This window comes from Neodiprion fabricii, chromosome 3 (genome assembly GCF_021155785.1).
Source record: "Neodiprion fabricii isolate iyNeoFabr1 chromosome 3, iyNeoFabr1.1, whole genome shotgun sequence".
In the NCBI taxonomy this organism is placed as follows: domain Eukaryota; kingdom Metazoa; phylum Arthropoda; class Insecta; order Hymenoptera; family Diprionidae; genus Neodiprion; species Neodiprion fabricii.
Window position 1 is genome coordinate 7,101,654 of NC_060241.1, and position 19,880 is coordinate 7,121,533.

At 39.6% G+C, this 19,880-nt stretch overlaps 1 protein-coding gene across 2 annotated transcripts in view; it reads right to left on the reverse strand.

Moving 5' to 3' along the window:
- Nucleotides 1–1,049: 1,049 nt before the first annotated feature.
- Nucleotides 1,050–19,880, reverse strand: part of LOC124178048 (zwei Ig domain protein zig-8-like) — a 46,093-nt gene continuing 27,262 nt past the window's right edge. The window contains exons 2-6 of one of the 2 annotated variants that reach the window (XM_046561137.1): nucleotides 14,620–14,786; nucleotides 11,481–11,691; nucleotides 4,756–4,883; nucleotides 4,174–4,342; nucleotides 1,050–2,157 (exon numbers count right to left, since the gene is read on the reverse strand). In XM_046561137.1, coding sequence (XP_046417093.1) covers nucleotides 2,069–2,157; nucleotides 4,174–4,342; nucleotides 4,756–4,883; nucleotides 11,481–11,691; nucleotides 14,620–14,786 — 764 coding nt within the window. In that variant the 3' untranslated portion in view covers nucleotides 1,050–2,068. Of the gene's footprint in view, nucleotides 2,161–4,173; nucleotides 4,343–4,755; nucleotides 4,884–11,480; nucleotides 11,692–14,619; nucleotides 14,787–19,880 lie in introns of both variants that reach the window. The other variant, XM_046561136.1, reaches the window with a different exon arrangement.

Here is a 19,880-nt window from a genome sequence, read left to right on the forward strand (position 1 = left end):
CACATTCATATTCAATACGTATGAGTCGATGAAATTTATGCGTATAACGTCTCCAAGCACACCCGATCCTTTCACAGAATGTATAATGATTACACAAGGAAAATTGTAATCGGTTTACGCTGTACTTACGAACTAGAATCCACAAAGCATAGTGAACGGGTTTTTCAATATACCTGCTGAATAATATTCAGATTACTAATGATAATAGTTTTATTTTACATAAAAGAAAGATGCCCGGGATCGCATCTCGCATTTTTTTGTTGTTACTATTTGGTAATTATGAAATTTACATCAAGTCTGATTCACCCTCACCTTGAAAATTTTTCGAACCTAGTAAACGGTTGCGATTATTCAGGAAGCCAATAAATTTATTGCATTACGTGAAATGTCGGTCAATATCAATATCGTTTATTTACACATTTGTGGAAAATTACATAGTTCGAGTATTTTTTAAACGAATGAATTCCGGGTGAGAGTTAGCTTCTTATATTATGATTTATAAAAAATCTGACATATTTCACTACCGTCAATAATCGGGCTAACCTTTCATCTGCATAAATGCAGATTTCGAATGCAAGTATAACACGTGTCTTGAAAGTCATGAAGTGGCAACTTCATCCGTGACTTCGTACATCAAATTTTTTAAATGTGTTCCGAAATGATATTTTATTGTTGTCAATGGAGGATCGAGCCCCTCGTCAATGCCTGCACAATGTTTTCATTCAATGTTGACCAGTGAATAAATTCTACAAAGATAAGCTTTAGTGTGAATTTCGGCACGCCATTTTCACCCTCATTGTGAATCTGGGGTGGATTTGTACGGAACAATGATATCCATAGCATCGTTCTCTCTATCCTATATCACAATTTTTGATATAATATAAAATAACAAAAAGTTCAAGTAATCTCTGCGACAATAATAACAACAATAATACACTTTTGTTTTCAATAATACTTAATATCGTTACGCCGTCTTATTCGGTATTCAATTAAAATCTTTTATTTACAAAATTTACTAATTATCGTTGTTCGCTATCTACAATCAATCCTCAATTTATAGACTATCGTATTTGTGGTTGTTTTCTTTTTCTTTTTTTTCTTTTTATACATATACATATATTTAGCTTTTCTAGTTTACGTATACTTATAATTCAAATTATCTTTACATTACACATGATTTGGAAGTATGAATTTGGTTCGGTAAAATTTTTCCTCGCGACTTACACCCCTGACACTCATATATTAACGTAAGAGTGTGAAATTTAATACCACTCGCTCGAAGCGATTTAAATACAATTTTACTTTATAATTTGAATCTCACACCAATCGTGGTTTTAAAATCATTCATACATAAATTTGTCTGACACACTTATCACGCAAGTAATACATCTTTGACAATTTTCCTCTATTTACATTATTCACAAAATCCTAAAGGTTCTTCGAACAATTCTCTTTTCACTGATTTATGACACTCGAACACTACGACTGTCCGTTTTTCCGTTCCGGTTGAGTTATTTGACGCTCACGGTTTCGATCACAGAACTCGCTTCGTGATAAAACAATCGTTTTTGTCAAATTCACAAAGCTCACGTATAATTATAACAACATTATAAATAGTCATCTATATTTATTTGAAAGTTATATCTCCAAGTGATATGTACAGAATTGTGTATTTATTTACACAGCCGTTGATTACGGTAGAATTTGTTTATCATATTATACTCTACGCCTTACGTCTTTAATTCTGAAACGTAACAGTCTGCGTATAATGCAGCTGATCTATTTACGTTGGAATTAGCGATGTCGTGTAAAAAGTTACCGAGACGGATTTTTAACGCTTGAAACATTATTGAACTCTTCACGTCGATTCGGTCATTTTCAGTTTCTGTTCTTTGATTAAACATTTTACGTAAGAGGTTAAGAAAGAGAGAAAAAACTCACGTAGCACCTTCTTCGAACGGAAGTCAAGGAAACAGAAAATCGTTCCTCGCAGCTCCTAAATTTCGCTGACTCAAAACGGACAAGCTTGATGTCATATTTCGTTGAGTAAAGTCCCTGTGGGCCGATCCTAAAATATTACCCATAGAAAAGCGACGACGGGAAGTAGAGTGGCCGCCATTTTGTCACCACTACCGTGATGCATTGCAGCTGGGTGTTCTTCTGAAACAAATAACAGGCTATAGTCGGCGTTTCGGGACCTTGAACTCGCTGAAATTTTGGAAAAAGAGAAACATATCAAAAAACTTTGTCAAAGTTTCTGTATCGTTCTACAACGAAGATATCCGAATGACTTGCAAGGTGAACGTTAATATAAAGTTTGAATGAATTGCATGGTATGTTCGTCTGCATGTGTAACTCGGAGTAATCATTACATACGATTTATGACATTTTTGCATTTTACCTGCCGACCAATGCACGATGCATACATTATTCATACAGCGAGCATAATAATAATGATTATTTAAGGTTATTTTATATTCGAAGTTCGCGAATTTTTGACATCGTTGGAACCGGGAGAACGTGAATACGAAAAAACCGACGAATAATTATAGAATTTGTATGATGGGGCGAATAATAGGGAAGCACGGGTATGTCAATATGTCCAAACTCGGATATGATCTATCTATTTGCATAGGTGTATAAATCGTGAATAATGCATGTATGCAAATTTGTAGATGCGCAGTTCAGCCATTGTTAGTATCAGGCCTGAACACGAAAGGACGAGGGTTGTAATTGCGGGAATAACACTCAACTTTGGATTTGAATAATGGTATTACAATCACTCGGTAATTGTTCACAACTTCGAATTTTCGAAAAAGTTTCATGCACTAGAAGTACGTGAAAATAGAAAGTTTCTGATCACTGACGCGAAGAATTACAGACAATTCGAAAGTGAAGTCTTCGTGTTCGTTGGAGCGTGATAAAGTGTACGAAACAACTTTTGTCCACGAAATCGGAATAGTGTTCTTGCATATAGGTTCAATTGTCACGGAAAGTTTGCTATTGTCTTCTAAGCGTTTCTACAACATTCTACGATTTTCTAGCAATACTTGAATAAGTTTAAAAGAATAAGATTCTACGGTATTATTTATCCATCCGAATAAAATCAAGTTCAATATATACCCGAAAAACTTTATTAAGCCTCGTATTCCGAGTGAAGGAATTTTTTAATCTGTTCAAAATTCAATACAAGCCTTTTCTCTGATAATAAAAGAGAATCGCGACGTATATTCAAGGGCACAAACCCGTGCAAGGAGAAATATTCCACATCGCCACTTCCAAGCAATTGGCCTGAATAGAACTAACTAACAGGCTCTAATAAATGCCACGAAATCAGCTCACAAATTTCCAGACGTATTCACAGAATACCACCAGTGACATCTCTTGTAACGTTCGATTAGAAATCCTGTTTGTCTTTCACTAATGAAAGCCTAAGTATAGACATAGTCTTCCACCGAATTCGCCTACAACTAAACAAACCGAGGTACATTACGCTTGACTATCGGTCTAGACTATCGTGCCCGTAGGGTTCAGACAGATTCTCTGCATCGACTGGGAGCCAGAATACTCGCAAGACTGGTTTCTTCTCACCATAATCAAGCCTGAAACTGATACCCAGTTCTAAGAATGGATATTTGACAGGCTCATTCAGGGTATAGAACCATGACGCTTGAAGCGTTGTTCAATGGGCTGTGAGTACCGTGATATGTGGATCCCATCGAGGATTTGACGTTTGCTCTAAATAGGGCGTTCACATTCGCGTTCAAATTCACAGTTACAGAGTCGGGTATGCATAAATGAGGATCGATCCACCGGGTTGTCAGTGTCATGGTCTTTTTTGTTTTAATTTTTCAAACCTGTTCACCCCGCAATGCCATGCACGAGTTTGGATCAACGTTACAGTCAGGCTTCCTCTCGCCGAAATATTCATGTCCCGACCCGTATCCTCGGGGCTTTTATTTTCCGCGTAGTCCTCGGATCTTTGTTTGGTTAGAGTGGGTCGATAAGAATAAGTCGGGAATCATTCGAGACTGCAAGGGTTTAAGAATATCTTGAAAAAAGTGTCGGAGTTGTGAACCGATGTGTGGCGAAACGAAGCTCAGTACATCGATCAAAAGCTATCCTTCAAGTTTCGTTTCCAAAAGCTTTGCTGGGCTGTTGCGTGTCTCTTACCGTTCAGGATGTGGACCCGTACGTTCGTCGGATTTGCATTGCCAGGCGCACATGTGTAGAGACCAGAGTCGTTGAGGATAGCTTTTTGAATGAGAAGTCGACTGGAGGTCACGGGGCCCTTTTCGGTCACCAGGCTGATTCCTCCCCTCGGTGAGTCGAAGTTGATGGCCTGCGAATAGAGAAGGGAACAAGACATTAGCGTAAGCTGAGCTTGGGTCACTGAGGACGGCGCAGTTGCTCCCCATCGGAGTTTTGATTTCGGGTAAAAGCTGCCGCTCAGTAAATGCAGACGGCAAAAACGTCGAGCTTGAAAGTTCTTGTTGAATTATGATTAATTCCTCTTGGGCACCGAGTGTGCGTGTGTGAGTGTGTGTGTGTGTGTGTGTAGAAAAAGTATCGGGCTGTAGTCTGCCGTCTGCACTGCACAGTAGTCGGGTATTTTGTTCCTGTGTTTGTTTTTTGCTGAAAAATTGTCCAATCTAAAACCTCGGTAAACTTCCAACCGTTGTAAATGCGTCAAATTTATAACTCGAAGCGTATACCTGTACTGTACCGGTGAACTGTTATAAATCTATAAATTACCTCACGATTGTGGCTCCAAATCATAGTTGGCGGTGGCTCCGGAGCGAATTTAACGTGGCACGTGAGGTTAATGGTGCTTCCTTTATTTATAAAGAGATCGGGTCCTCCGACAATCTCGGTGATTGGCTCTGAAATTGGAAGAAAATAAGGTATTCGTCAGGATCTCGATTGAACCGCCAAGCCCCTTTGAGACTCGTGCCTCTGAGCATTTGGTCTCTTAGTAGTTCTGCTTTCGGAACGTTTCAAGCATTTCAACGAAACAGAATCAATGCTAACCACTCTTCACTTCTTGCCAGTATATAGGTACACATCTTATCTTTTTTTGCTCGTTATTCAGGCTTATATTTATATTCGACTGGTTAGAAGTTGACTCAACTGATCATGATGACACTTATAACATAACACACAGCGTAACTGCAAAGACTTTTGGTAACTAAATGATCGTATGTTTTGATACGTTTCATAAACTCTGTACTCGCAAGGACTTGAAACGAAAAAATACATTCGGCATGAGTTTTCCTTCAGAAATCAATAAAAATTGTTCAGTTTAGCCAGAACTACTTTTGTGTAGTTCGAGTTGTGATTCAAACGTATTAACAAGTTTTTCTTTTTACGAATCAACGATTGAAAATGAAGAAGTATTTTCTCAGTTACGTTCTTTTATCACCGTTTATTTCTTTATCACCGATGAACAGGCCATTCATTCAACCTGACTAATGAGCTTACAGTTAATCTGCACTACAAGGGAATTCGCGAGGGTATTTTATTATACCTATATACAACACTGCAGATATCTCGCGAAATTCCGAAAGTATTCTCTGAAAGTTCGTCTCTTGCGATGCTCAGCGGTGAATTAGGCCACCACTCTGTAGAAACTCTTTCCTTTGTTATCGGAAAATAGTTGGTCAGGTAGGTCCGTATACCGTACTCCGGATCGTGTTTGGAATGAAGAAGCGTATTCCATACCACACACTGTGTACCTCGTGAAAACCTAATACTTTACAGAGCGCCAGGCGTGAACATTTTCCGAAATCCAAACGCGTATGTTGAATTAATCTCACATCTCGAACCATTTCAGACGACAGTTCTCCATAAAATCAGATCGATATGTACGTAATTGGTAACGCAATCAAGTTTCTTTGTCACTTCTCTTGAAATATATCGGTAGAAAATTTGACGAAAGAAATGCGGATATATCCAAACCCTTGAAACTCATAGTTACATTATCGGTAATGAAGATACCTCGAAAGAGAAAAGAGTATAACGAGGTTGAAAAAAAACACGGTGATTTAATAGCTTTGAAAAGGATATATTGTGAAGTTTCAGGAAATTGAGTACTCAAGGGTGCATGCACAAAGTTTGGCATCTGTTTAGACAGGTTAGCCAACTGGGTCCTGACTTGAACAACCGATACGCGCAAGTGTTTCGAGGTTATGTGGACCTGATGCTGTTCCGTTATATTTTAGCCATTTTAAACTCTTAACGTAACGTAACATCAAGACGCGTGCAAATTTTGATAGCAAACGTCTGTCCACAAGTGAATCGATCAACCTGTCAAGCAGACGAAAAACTTGGTGCGAATTAGTCGAACCTACCAATGAAATTACACGATTTGGCTCATGCGCATTTGAGTGTTCCATTTCCTCAGTCTGTGACGATAACTTTTTGCACCTTTAAGATTAGCAAGAGCTGAAAAGCTTCTGTGTTTCCAAGCTCGCGTTCTAATCCAGGCATCAAGATGCTGATGGCAATCAATCTTGACTTGTTCCGGGGGAAAATGCTCAACCCCAGTGTTAATGCGGGAGTGATTTGCGCCTCGGATGTGCGACGGTTAAGCAGCATCCTCGAGGCGTTAGAGGATCTGGAGCGTGAGCCGGACCATAGATAGTGAGACGCATGCAGTAAAGACCGAGATATAGACGTAGAATATGGGGTGCCGCAGAGGGATATGCCGGGGAACGGCTTGCAGGAAGGGCGTATACCACGCTTCGGGGGTACCCAAGAGGATGTCATTAGCCACGGACGTACGAGCGTCTATAACACAGCGTCGCGGGTACTTATATACGTCACAGCAAAGTAAGCCGGCGGCGGCGCTGCTGCTGCATGTGTTACTGCAGGAGAGTGTAACTGGGAACTATGAGGGGCATATGTTACGCGCCATATCGCCAGAGTCGGGGGGGGGGGGGGGGGGGGGGGTGAAAGCCAGTGGTTCCTTCCTTCGTTCGCGGCTTCGCCTTGCGCCCGCCCAGCCATCGCTGGGATGAGCATTCCTCGGTCGATAATAACCTTCCGTTCGCGCCATTACCGATCGAAATTAATTACGGCGAAATGCGCTCCCGGGTACGATTCTCCTCGCGCTGGGTCTTCTACCCTATCTAGTCCGGCGTATATACCTAACTCCTATTGCAATAGCCCGCTGCCTCTCCTATAAAGGGACTCGAGGAAACTGCTGAACAAGAGTCGTTACCGCAAAGGACTCCGGTAAAGTAGGTACCCCGCCTCTAATGTACAATGCTGTACTGCCGGATATGCCCGGTACCCCAGAAAAGACAATGATTAAACAGGCGAGGTTTCGTGTATATATATATATATATATATATATTCCTCAGATCTTATACGATCTCTGCCGTCCAATGTTGCGGTAAATAATATTCACGCCGGATGCTCGATTGATACACATCGGAGGTGATGGACATGGTAAATGGGATGATCTTCGTGGAGGAAAATGACTACTCACGTCGTTCACACAATATTCATTTATGGGAAAGTGCAATTTATCGCTGAATGTGGTAATTCCAATTGATTTCTGTGTAAAAAAATCCTGAAAATTTTTTTCGTTGTAGCAAAATATTCGATACATTCCCATGATATTACACATTTTCGCTTCCATAACTCAATGTTTCAATGCAAGATTGCTTACATGTGAACATGATAACTTACATGATTGGAGTATGGGTGAGATTCTGAAATTAGATCGAGCCGATTATTGTCACATTAATTGTTCGGTTTTTTGTTTAAACAACGGGTCGGACGGGAGTTTCCTGTTCACCAGTGCAAAGCGACTATATCAATTTCTTTATCTTGAATAAACTGACCGAAAACGATCTTGGCCGTTTGCCAACATGAGAAACTAGTCGGCACCGTATTGAGCCAGTGTGGCTTTAATTTAAAGCCCGAGCTTCAACAGTGACCTACTAGCTGAAGGAATTCCTGATTTTAAATGCTTAATGTATTGCGCTCTGAACATTCTCAATTTATAGCGATATTAGATTCTATATCAGATCGCGAATTTCGGGTTGTCAGGAATTTTGAAAAATTCGTGCAAAAAGTAGCACTGATTGTGATACATTAACCGACACGTTTTTTTAGCAGCTGCTCAGAACCTATCATATTTTTCAAACAAAACTGCCAATCATTGAGGAAGTGTTTTTCACTTGAAATAATCCTTTCGCAAATGTAATGTTTTTTTTTTTTTTCAAAAATTGAAAGTTTTGACACGAATGAGTATAAAATCTGAGAACAGTTTTTGAATCTCGTCACTCTCGTGAAAATAAAATAATCTGGGTGACTTGGACGGTATTAATAAGAACGGGACCGCAAAAAACTTGCTATACTTATCGAATTCATGCTGAATAGATAACTTTTGCCCACCTCGGATCTAGAAGATTTCTAGTTTCTACATTATCACAGATAATCAAAATACTTTGATTACTCTGTTTTTTAGGGGAGTCGAATAGCAGTAAATACAATAAATCTTCACGTAATCATGGTATACTCTAATTTCTTTATACATTTTTCAATAGTTTAGAATTCTGAATTCCCAAAACGTGTAGCGCTTGCAATGGCTCAGCCAATTTAGGTGAATATAAAGCAAGAAATAATTCGTATTAATTAATGAATCAGGCGGATGCCTCATGGAACTGCTGAAACTTTGGGCAGTTACTTCCCGACTTGAAAATTGTTAGAGTTTAAATTTTTAATAGTAATGAATAAATAACCATCGTTACCTGTGACAGAATCGTGTATAATGTAAGAGAAAAAAAAAAATAAATAAAAATAAACAAAAAATCACGGCTTGGTTCTCATATCTGTAACGGTTTAAACTTTTGATTGAAATTTCTTGAATACTGGTATTTCTGTTCATATTAATTCCTGGAGCTGGCAAAGTGATATATTATACAAGAATTCCGGGCTTTTAACGTTATAATCAATGTGCCAACGGATATTACACATTCAATACTGTCAATTTTCCATTTTTCAGCCATTCAGGCCACAGCATCAGCTCGGATTTTAATTACATAAGTCATGTCTCGAGGCAGAATTTTATGTTCCGTATAATTCAAAATGAACATTATAATTGCGCGTATTCGTCAACATGAAGGTAAATATATTCTGTAGCACTTTTATCGAGGTGTAACAAAAAACAAATTCATGAAGAATCTGTTACCATAACGAAATCGAAGCACCTTGAATCACGTCAAGTTTCCCACGAACGAACTATCAAAAGTTTAAGAGTGGACGTCTTGGGGACGCTCAAAGAATGATGAAATTCACCATAATTTTTTCAACCGCATACGTACTGCACGTACATCGTTGCTGAACATGCAGAGGGCAAAGACAGCACAGATTCTGTGAGCAAACCCGGGGCAAGAAAGCGAGAGACACCAGAAGCGAAGGTTCGACAAGGTTTCTTGTGCGCAGCTTCATTAGCCATGGGGTAATTGGCATCAGTCGTGACTCGCGTTAACAAAACAACCCACGATCTTTGATGTCGTTGTAATTTGCCTCGGCGTCTCGATCGACCAGATTGATCTATGGACTGGCAAATTTCGTATTCCGCTTGCTCTCATCCTGTGGTCATGGTACCCTCTGACCTGATGGACCGAGTCCTTGATAAAGGACCTCACCTCGACCCCAGTCACGTTTTCACGTTTCTCAACACTTGCGAGGTGGGACACATTTTCGTGTTCATACCAAGGTTCTGGATTGACATGTCATGAGTGTGACTGTGATGCAGTGACAATGAGTACAATAACATCAAAGCATGGTCCACGTGGGGCTGAACATGAATATGAAAAGATGCACGCACTTTATATTTGGGTGCGTGAATTCATCGCGGTTCGTTCGGTAAAGTTGGACCTACTATTAATGTCCGTTTGTGTAGTTTTGGTTGCCAAAAAAGTAAGCATCGACTATAAATTTTTCGAAACCTCCACAATTAACAGTATTCCAGGAAAAATTCATATTTGTATCCTGTAGCCGTGTGCAGTTTTCGTAAATTGTTCACCGTGAACTAAGCCATGAAATATTTAAACACATCACGTTGATTTTTGACGTAGAACGTAAATAGCCATGGATGACCACGGAGTGAGCGAGTAGCAAAGTCATGTTTTGGCTACACGGAATCCCCCTGTGAGTTGATCGATGACGATCAGAGATATGTTCGAAACGATGTATACGGCCGACATTGTTTTGGCATTAATGCTACATGATTCACATGCGCCAACACGGGAATTGTGATACCCCAGATAATTCTACCGCAGGCGATGGCAAACACCCTCCGATAGTACGAACGGGCAGCATCGTAGTATAGCCAGCTAGCTGAAATCCATATCATCTTCATCGAAGGGCGAAGTTAGTATCGTTAACGTAACGAAACACCATGGAAAAAACAGTTGTTGCACAATGTTAGAAGGACTTTCATGGAGTCGACTTTTCAAACTATGAAATCTTGAGGTTCCAAATAACGACAAAGTAACGTTACTAACTCCAACCTTATTCTTGATCAACATCTAGATGATACATAATTAGCGTAAGTCTTACCGAAAGAAATTCACGCAAGCTCCATATTCAAATTTAACAGATTTGTTCGAATAAATATCTTTGCTAACCATCGAACTTGATTTTTTCCTTACTTGCTCAGATCACAAAAATAAATCACGGTCTAACACGATGAAACATATTATGTCATAAGTGAACAAGATTAGCTTAATTATGATAAATGATTCATTGTAGGTACTTTTCAAAGTTCGTTTCATAACCTTTTCTTTCTATTCCTTTCCAATCGAATACTAGTTGGTAATAGTTCCCTAAAATTCACTCGTCTAATGATATCGCAAAGCGAAGAACCACTATTTGATTCGAGTTACGGCTTTCTCTTCACAGGTCATCTCCAATTAGCGTGTTGCAAGTTATCAGGAATAATTTGCATACTTGATTAGAGACGAGATCAGGGTTTGGCAGAATTTTATGGTGATTTCCAGAACACAAAGTTACTTCGACCGCTGCTTGAACGCGGCTTATACTTTATCCAAGTCATTAGGACGATAAAATAAAGCCACCAAGATTACGCATCTGTAAAGGATCTCCTGAATTTAACAAACCTAACTAATCGGTCACATAAATTATTTGCTCAAAGTACTTTTCCACCGAATCAGCTGAATAGCGATAATTTTCTTTTCTTCTTTTATACATTGTATCGATATTTGGCTTGCAATTAGTCAATTTTGATGTGTCCTAATCAGAATGCCGCTTTACGAACTTTTTATTTGCTGTCGCAGATTGTTTACAATAGCAATACACCTAGTTTCATTCAAATGTAATCCAACAGTTGAGCAGTTTTATAGTCTGCTGAAATCCAGCATGAGAAGTCGAACATCTTCGAAAAGAGCTGACTATTTCACGCGACATCGGCGAGGTTTCAATTTCTGTAACAGGGTACTCACCGACGACGGAAAGATAAACCGGATGACCCATCGGCGGCGTTGTCGATATCTGACACTCGTAGAGTCCGGAATCCTTGCGTTGGGGATATCGAATCCGGAGTGTCCACTCCTCGGAGTGCGGGGAATGTAGTGCCTCGAATCGCTGATCACTCGTATAGGTATACCGACCGACGGTCAGAAGATGGATGTCTCTATGGCGAACCCAAGACACCTGAAAATCCATTGACCAGAATCTTAAATTACCACTTTAAGGGCTTGAACTATCGACGACACAACCATGGCCATCCGTTTTAGAACTTGTGATAGATTGTTTGGTTTCGGCTTTTAAGAAATCGACGCAACTGATCGTGCTCTAAATGGTGGGGCTTTTTCTGGGTGTGATGACTTCAAGCGCTTGAAATATTGATGACACAATCACGGCCATCCGTTTTAGAACTTGTGATAGATTATTTGGTTTCCGCTTTTATGAAATCAACACAACTGATCATGTTCTAAATGGTGGAGCTTTTTCTGGGTATGATGTATTCTATAAACATTAGAAACAGATGTTTCTCATTGTGGTCAGAGGAGTGATTAAATTGTTTTTCGTATATAAGATATGCTTTCCTGAGTGAACCTTTGAACAGAAATCAGAATGAAAAGTGGATGAATTCCTATCCCGGTTTACGAGTGAAAATTAGATATTATTTCCCCGCTTGTTTACGCAACAGGAATTGAAATCACTTAACTGAATTCTCGCATGTGTTTTAAAAATATTTCAATAGCCACTGGTACGTAATTGGGCTCAAGTTTCATGCTTTGTCCCATCCTCGACAGTTTAACCTGCAAGTAGCAGAGCATAATTTTTCTCTTCACATAAATTTCCATCCGTACAACGACTTTCATTAACTCGTCTGCAAATGCATATCTACAGTTGGATTACCGTCACACTTTAGTGTAGAGAGTCGTCGGAGCTCTGTGAAGTTAAAGGTTGGAATTCTAAGCTCTTTGGCTGAAGAAGCCATTCTACCAAAAGCCTTTACAGTATAAGAACATTCATCTTGTATACGGCGTAATTATGCACCAGCAATTGCAATGTTACCGTTGAAAATTGCTGTACGTTCTTAAATTATATTACATTGACATGACGTTCTGGTTTCTAAAGTTAATTTTCTTACTGCTTACCAACCTGATAGAATGGCGAAGTGATAATATATTAAATTTTAGCAAGTGTATGAATAAAGAAAAAATGAAGCAATGAATCCTTTCTATTTGAATACCGACGGCCTTTGTTTTGACATTGAATAGCACCAGTTTGAAAAAGCTTCCTACGCGTTTCGTACGAGTATAATTTATTTCACCTTATAGTCATATCCAAGGAGTTATATGTGACACGATTCGATTCGTAACGGATTGCCATTCCGACAATGAAACTTGGCGTTGTTTCAAAACATGTGTTACGCGAGATGCGAACCGAAACTTACACCTTCAACTAACCGGAGTGGAAGGATGGAATAAGAGGTCACGTCCTTCAAGGATTCTAAAAGCTGGCAAAGCCACTTAGCGCGAATACCCAGAATGTCAGAAGATTTCAAAGCGTGATATCCGATGTTTCCAGTATTTTTCCAAACGTGATTTGTCAGGCGAGTTTCAATTTCCTGCATGCCGAGATTTTTTAGCGACACATAAATCTTTTCTGATCATAATTCAACCGGTGTGGAATTAATTTGGAGTTCCTCCAAGTAAGGTTTATGTATGTGAACCACGTGTCTGGCTATTACGATAAGCTATTCGCTGACGCTTTAGAATATCCAGTAGAGAATCCTGAGGTAAATCGAAAACGAATGTGGTATTCAAACGGTGGCGACACTTCAAGCTCGAGGAGTGGATAGTACTATCCTCGAAGCAGGCGAATCACGCAATAAACAGTAAATTTTACAGACAGGTTATCCCTTCATTCGACAACGGTTGAATGTGGCTTTTGTTGATTGTACACGTTTTAGCTAGTAGCAATAGCCTTTTCTCCCGAAGTTGACGATCAATATTCAGCGGATGTTGATTCGTTTCGCTATGCTCAATCAGTCCATTATTCGAATGGACTATCTAACATCAGAAATGTCGAGACCACGCAGGCCATAACGGGTCTCAGCGTAAGGACGGTTCATTTTATTTTTAATGGCAAAGTGTACGGGTGAATTTATCAACAAAATATATTATGAAACGTACGTGTAGCTGAGGTTCATATAAACGTGAGCCCTGCTTTGCATACAAATGAGCTTTTAGATTAAAACTGTGTTTGTACTCGGTTACTACAAGCCAGTGTAGACGAGGACGTTTGTCCTTTGCTATTTATGAACTGTCGTAAAGCCCTTGCGATGTGTTTAGAATGTATTTCGTTTCCACGCTTTTACGTGCACTGAAAGATGTGTGGTGCCTACCCGCCTATATAACTGCAGTAAAAGAGAAGGATGCTGTATGAAACACCGAGAAAGAAAACATTACGGAATGTGGAAGTGTTACTATTCAACGCAGAGTTACTGCAACTCGAGGTAACATGTATATTCAGACACCCCGAGAGGAATATTTTCTGACTTTATTACGGATGTCACACAATATCGTTATACTTTTCAGAGTCAAAACTTTTTCGACTTATTACGTATCAACAAATTTAAATATACAAGTTGCGTTACCTGTGAATTGTTTCATCGACAATTTTTGTTACCGTCAGTAGTACAGGAATTTTTTCACTAGCCAGTTTCAGAAATCTTTAATCGTGTAACATTGTTAAAGAAACTGGTCGATGAAACAAGATGTCAAGTGGACGACTTTTCGACACTGTGGCAATAGGTGAAAATGTATTGTAAGTCTCGGCACAGTTTGGCTGTGAGGCAGAATGGCGTATAACCAGGCAAACGATCTCCCACAGCAATTACTACCCCGTGACCTTTTCGCCCCAGAGTGAAAGTTTATGTTCATTAACCGAGGGAGCAAGAGAGAAGGGTTAGTCTGAAGTAGAATTAAGAACTTATGAATTTGATTCATTGCCAGCTCGACTAGCCTCGGATATTCACACCAACCTTGCAACTCTGACAGAAACTCGATGAATCCGATCACTTCTACAAAAGACAACCAGGCATCCTGTCAACGCTACACAACTCACCGTTCGATTTCCGAGGTTCTTCACCTTGCAGACAAGGTGTACCGTCTTTCCAACCAGACCTGTCACGTTGGATTGAACCGTTGTATCGAAGTACGGTCCAGTTCCTGGTGTTGGCCACTCCTCAAGAAAATCCGTCCAGAATCTTCTCGAACCGAAGGCCTCTCCACCTGGAACATAAGCAGAAGAACATTCGAATGTAACAATAAATTTCTATTGGCAGGATCAACGATGTGTCTCAGCGGAAATGTTCGATTCTGTACATTGCATGCACCTCCTCATTTGTCTCATGTGCCCTGGATCAACTTTTTTTATGGCCCATAAATGAGGACGAATAAGTTGCTGCGGTCACAGCAATTTCAGTCACGCCAGAACCAGACCTCGGAAAGCTATTGTGCCCGAGCCACTAGGCATTGAATCGACTGTAACGCTTAGAAGCTCAACTGTGCTTCTAGTGACATTCGGTTACGATGTTATCATAATGCTGCAGTATTACTACCGTAAAGATACGAGTGATATTTAACGGTATCGCGTAATGTGCTTTAAGCGTTATGCCTCAAAAGCAATCTTGCGAGTGATCATTGTACTCTATACGCTCCAACCGTTAATTCTAATGTAACTGTGTTGTCAGAGAATCGAACACTTTCAAGCTTCAAAGTCAAAAAGGTTACGCGTGATGAAAAAAATATCCCAGCGTACAAAAGCTTCTCCTGCGTGTACAATACCGGGTGTTACTGACATGTGGATCACGACTTTGTGTTTCCGGAAAGACTTTCGCCCTCCGGATATCTCTGCACATATATACCTGGAATTGCATTGTAACGTCTATGTCAGGACCCCATGTGGTTTGCGTTCATGGAACTTCAAAGTGATTTATTCAATCGTTGAGGTAACGTTTGCCGTTTTATCAAGTAGATCTGAAAAATAAGAACTGTATATTTAGAACAAAGAGACTCACAAATATACAAATAAGATATTCGAAGTAGCTCATTTGTTTAATGTAAAAGTGTTTTTCGATGAAGAACGCGTGATGCTTGATTCAACACATCTTGAATTAAAAAAATACGATATCGACTCCAAACGCGGAAATCTTCACGTTAGATGAATTGAGGAAAAGTAATTCGACTGAGGAGTATTGGTCGCTTCTCTCGAACCGAGTACCGGGTATAAGACTTGTTCGTTCCATTTTTCGTCGCGTTTCACCTCCTTGAGATCTCTGTTAGCACGGTGACTTATTCTCTGCGCTGGAAGTGCTCAGCAAACAAAGGGGATGAGCTACCGGGGTTGGCAAGACCAAGTAGGTATCCAAGAAGATCAAGAGGGTAGTGTTCACCTGAAAGGGGTTGTACCAACTAGTCGACATATCAGTCCTTAATGCGACACTGCTGAATATATAAAATACGGTGAACCAGAATTGACGTCAGGCAAATCGGAACATGTTATTATGCAACTTTTTTTGGGGCGATTTTACCTTGCGCGATGTCTTGGCACTCTGCTCGCAGATAACTCGATGGTTCGAGTTGCCGTTATTTTTCTTTGCGAGATGAGTTTTCCGCACCACATCGGAATTACGTATAAGGTGTGTATCTCGAAGCAGCCCAAGAGACGATATATGAGAATTCGGTTCGCGGGACAGAAGTTCTAGGATGAAAAGCTCGCAGACAGATGACAAGGTGCAATTTACGATTTATATACCGTGGGTTCGCGCGTCCCTCTTTGAACAGCTTGTCATGGAGCAGGGATTTTCATCTCTTACTCGATCTCTACGCGTCACGTCAAATATGGTGACTCGGAGACGCCGATGGGTCGAAATAAAGTATATAGGAATTGTCGCGTGCAGCAGTCGTCCACCCTTTTTATCCCGTGAAATAAAGTTGGGGAGTTCGACGAATTATTATTTCCAGACGTCACGGGGATCTTGACTTTTTCATTTCTCAAAGTACAGACAACTGTTGGAGTGATACAAGATTATACGCTGAAAATCCTGGAATTAAGAGATTAAACGAATCTTAAAATAAAAAACGATGTTTGACGCGTGATACAGCATTTTTCATTTAGAGATACCTTACAAATAAAATGGTCAAGCTTTCTGGTCTGCTTTCCCATACTTGATCGCGGTGTATTTTTTTACTTCGCATGTTTGGTGCATCGATACGACACGATTCAAATAGAAAAATATTGTTTCCATCAAATTATTCTCTCATCATACCAGGAAATTTCGATCCTTTGAAATATCAGCACCACATGATTACGCTTGCTTCGCTTTTTTCAAATTTGTCAGGCTGTTAATGAACGCGTTAAGCAGAATACGACGTTCAGAAATCATAAGAATTCCTGGAACTTTGGAAATTTTGCTGCTCTATAGTATCGCCAAGTTTTTGTGAATTTCGATAAAGTATCCTTCAAACGTTGTACCGGCTACTCGAAACGTTGCCTTTGGGAGCTGCTTGGAACCTGACGTAATGAATATTTCGTAGGTATGAACAACTCGAACGTCTGCTGCAGAATTCCACGTGCGATCGTTACCAGGCATAATTAATATAGGCGGTAGTGATGCACGGGACAGTGACGTCCAGTGGATATCCACCGGATATCATGAGTAGATTATATTCGAGAGCTGTGTTGGATGTTCGGATATCAATCACGTGTCTAATGGCATAAGGTCGTGACCACCAAAAATACAATTTTAGTGAAAAAAGACAGTATAATTTTCTGTTTTTTCACCCCTTGCTCATACAATGATGAAAACGAAAATTCCGAAAACATAAAAATTCTCGAAGATGAAAACAAGGTCGTGGCTGCCAATTTTTTTTCTGTAAGCGTTATAAAAACCAACGAAACGCATAAAAAATTGAAACTAACAATCATACAGTAAGATTATCCAAATCGTCAAATATCGGAATGATAGGAATAATAACAATAATAATAATCATTTATGATTACGAACTTATGCAATCATTATCAAAAGGTCGTATCTATTAGCAAACACAAGCTTCTGCTGATTAGTTTATGAATTTTTACTTCAGCCAAAGAAAAGTAGAAAAAAAAAAATCCGACATATAGAACCTTTAGTTCCGCTATTAGTTCAGATAAATTTTGATGATTGATTCAGTAGCAGAAGGTCGTATCTCTTAGTGCACCCGACCTTTGACTTTTAATTAAACTGTTCTTAAATTTTAACGTTTCAGGCCATATTTTCGTGTTCGAAGCCTAGTTACAATAAAAAAAATTATTACTACGTCCTTCTGCCCTTTTTTAACAGCGCAAGGTCGTAAGAGGACGTTCACGACCTTATGCCATTTAGTTATATTGGTACCTCAGTCTGTTCTGTTCGTGCCAAAAAGACAGCCCTAAAATGTGAATAGTCATATGTTTCAGTGTCACTAGTTTCAATTTATGTCTCCAGAAAAATTAGGGAAACTATAAAACGCACACAACGACCCACCGATATCACATAATATTAGTAAATGTTCAAAGTTCAAACGAGCACGATACATAAGATGATATAAATCTACCGGAAGGTTTGGACAAGGTACGGATCCATGGATCTTGCCTGTAATTTATGATATCGCATGCTGCATCAATGGCTGGCTACCTTCCTTTGTAACAATGTTGGCAAAGCGTACTGTCAAAAGTTAATAAGTCAGTGGGATGGAAACTTTTTGCCACAGCCATAGCCACGAAGAGTAGATTATCGTACGGACCGTCGAGAATTACCTCTCCAGAATTTTCTCTCGAGTTCTTGCTGAATCCCCTCGGGCTTCTAGACCCTGGCGGTTACCTTCAACTTCTTACGTTGCACGCGTCTATTCATTTACCCAGTAAAATACATTTATGTATGGGCGATTCTGACGATTTTCGGTAAACGATTCAAGGTCAAAATTTTTATTCGTCTCTCCATCCCATCAATTTTTTTGTCCGGCTGGAATTCTCAAGACCCACTACCAAGCCTCAGACATCGACTGACCTTTTCGTTTTAAATGGAAAGTCGCCAAATTTAGTTTCGCACTTTCGGTACATTACATATGACAAGTTTTTGTTTTACCAATTCTGGGTCTCTCGTAGTGTCGCGTTCATTTCAGGGTAGAGGAACCCGGAGCGGAAAGGGTGTACGATGGTTTCTGACATCGAAAAAAATGGACGGTTACTTAAAAAAAGCATCGCTTATTGTTTTCACATGACGTAACTTCCACAACGTTGTGAATATTTATTGATATGAATCTTCAACATACCGTCAATGAATAAAAGAACGTTTGCCCGGGGTATGCTGTTCCTTATTTATAGCAAGAGGCACAAATATGGTTCATTAATTTGACTTCGACATCTTCGCTGTCCACACTTGCGCATTAGTTGTGGGACCACTTTTGGCGCCCAGATCAAGAAATCCAGTATTCATCAGAAGTCGAATATACCGTTCCTAATAAACATTGCTTACACCAAACTAGAAAAGTGTTCCAAATGATGTAGAAAGCGACTACAACCAACGTTTTCTATCGTTGGAATAATTCGTCGAACTAATGATGTGATGAGATTGTTGAGTTGAGGTGACTTTGTTTATATTGAATGTATTGGCTGGTTGAAATTAATTCGAGTACGAAATATCGCTTATCTTGGAATAAAGTTCACGTGTTCCTTACGAGCTTGGTGCGTGAATGTAGGAAATGTTCAGTACGGACTTACAACGTAAGAATGAAAATTAGACAATGGATGCTTGCGTTGCCTATTAACTATCGAACAAGGTTAGTCACACTTCCGCTCCAAGTTCCTCTACGCACTAAAATACTTCCATTATGCGCGTTGCTTTGAAACGTGAAACGCCGAAGGGATGAAATTTCTGTATTATGAGAATCTTTCCATGTGAATTCTGAACTTAAACCTGATATTCGATATGATAAAATGCTTGACGAATCGTGAACGAAAATGAATGATGCCCTGAAATTACTTCGTCGACTTCTTCGTAGATCCTCTCCAAGACTAATCGTAAGAGTACTGAAAAGAACGTATAAATCGAAATTCCTGACCCCGATCGTTTACTGAAAATTCATGAAATTGCCTTTTTAATACGGTTACTGACCTTGAACAGGCGATCGTAACTCCAGTTTCTCCATCTACTTGTCTTCGTTTATTAGATTCGAAGGTTTATTTAATTGCGCCGCTCACTGGAAGAAGTCACTTATCTCAATTTCTCTATCGATTACACTCAATAATTGATATGACAAATTGTCAACAAGTTCGTATGGGGGGAGAAGAAACCAACCCGTTGA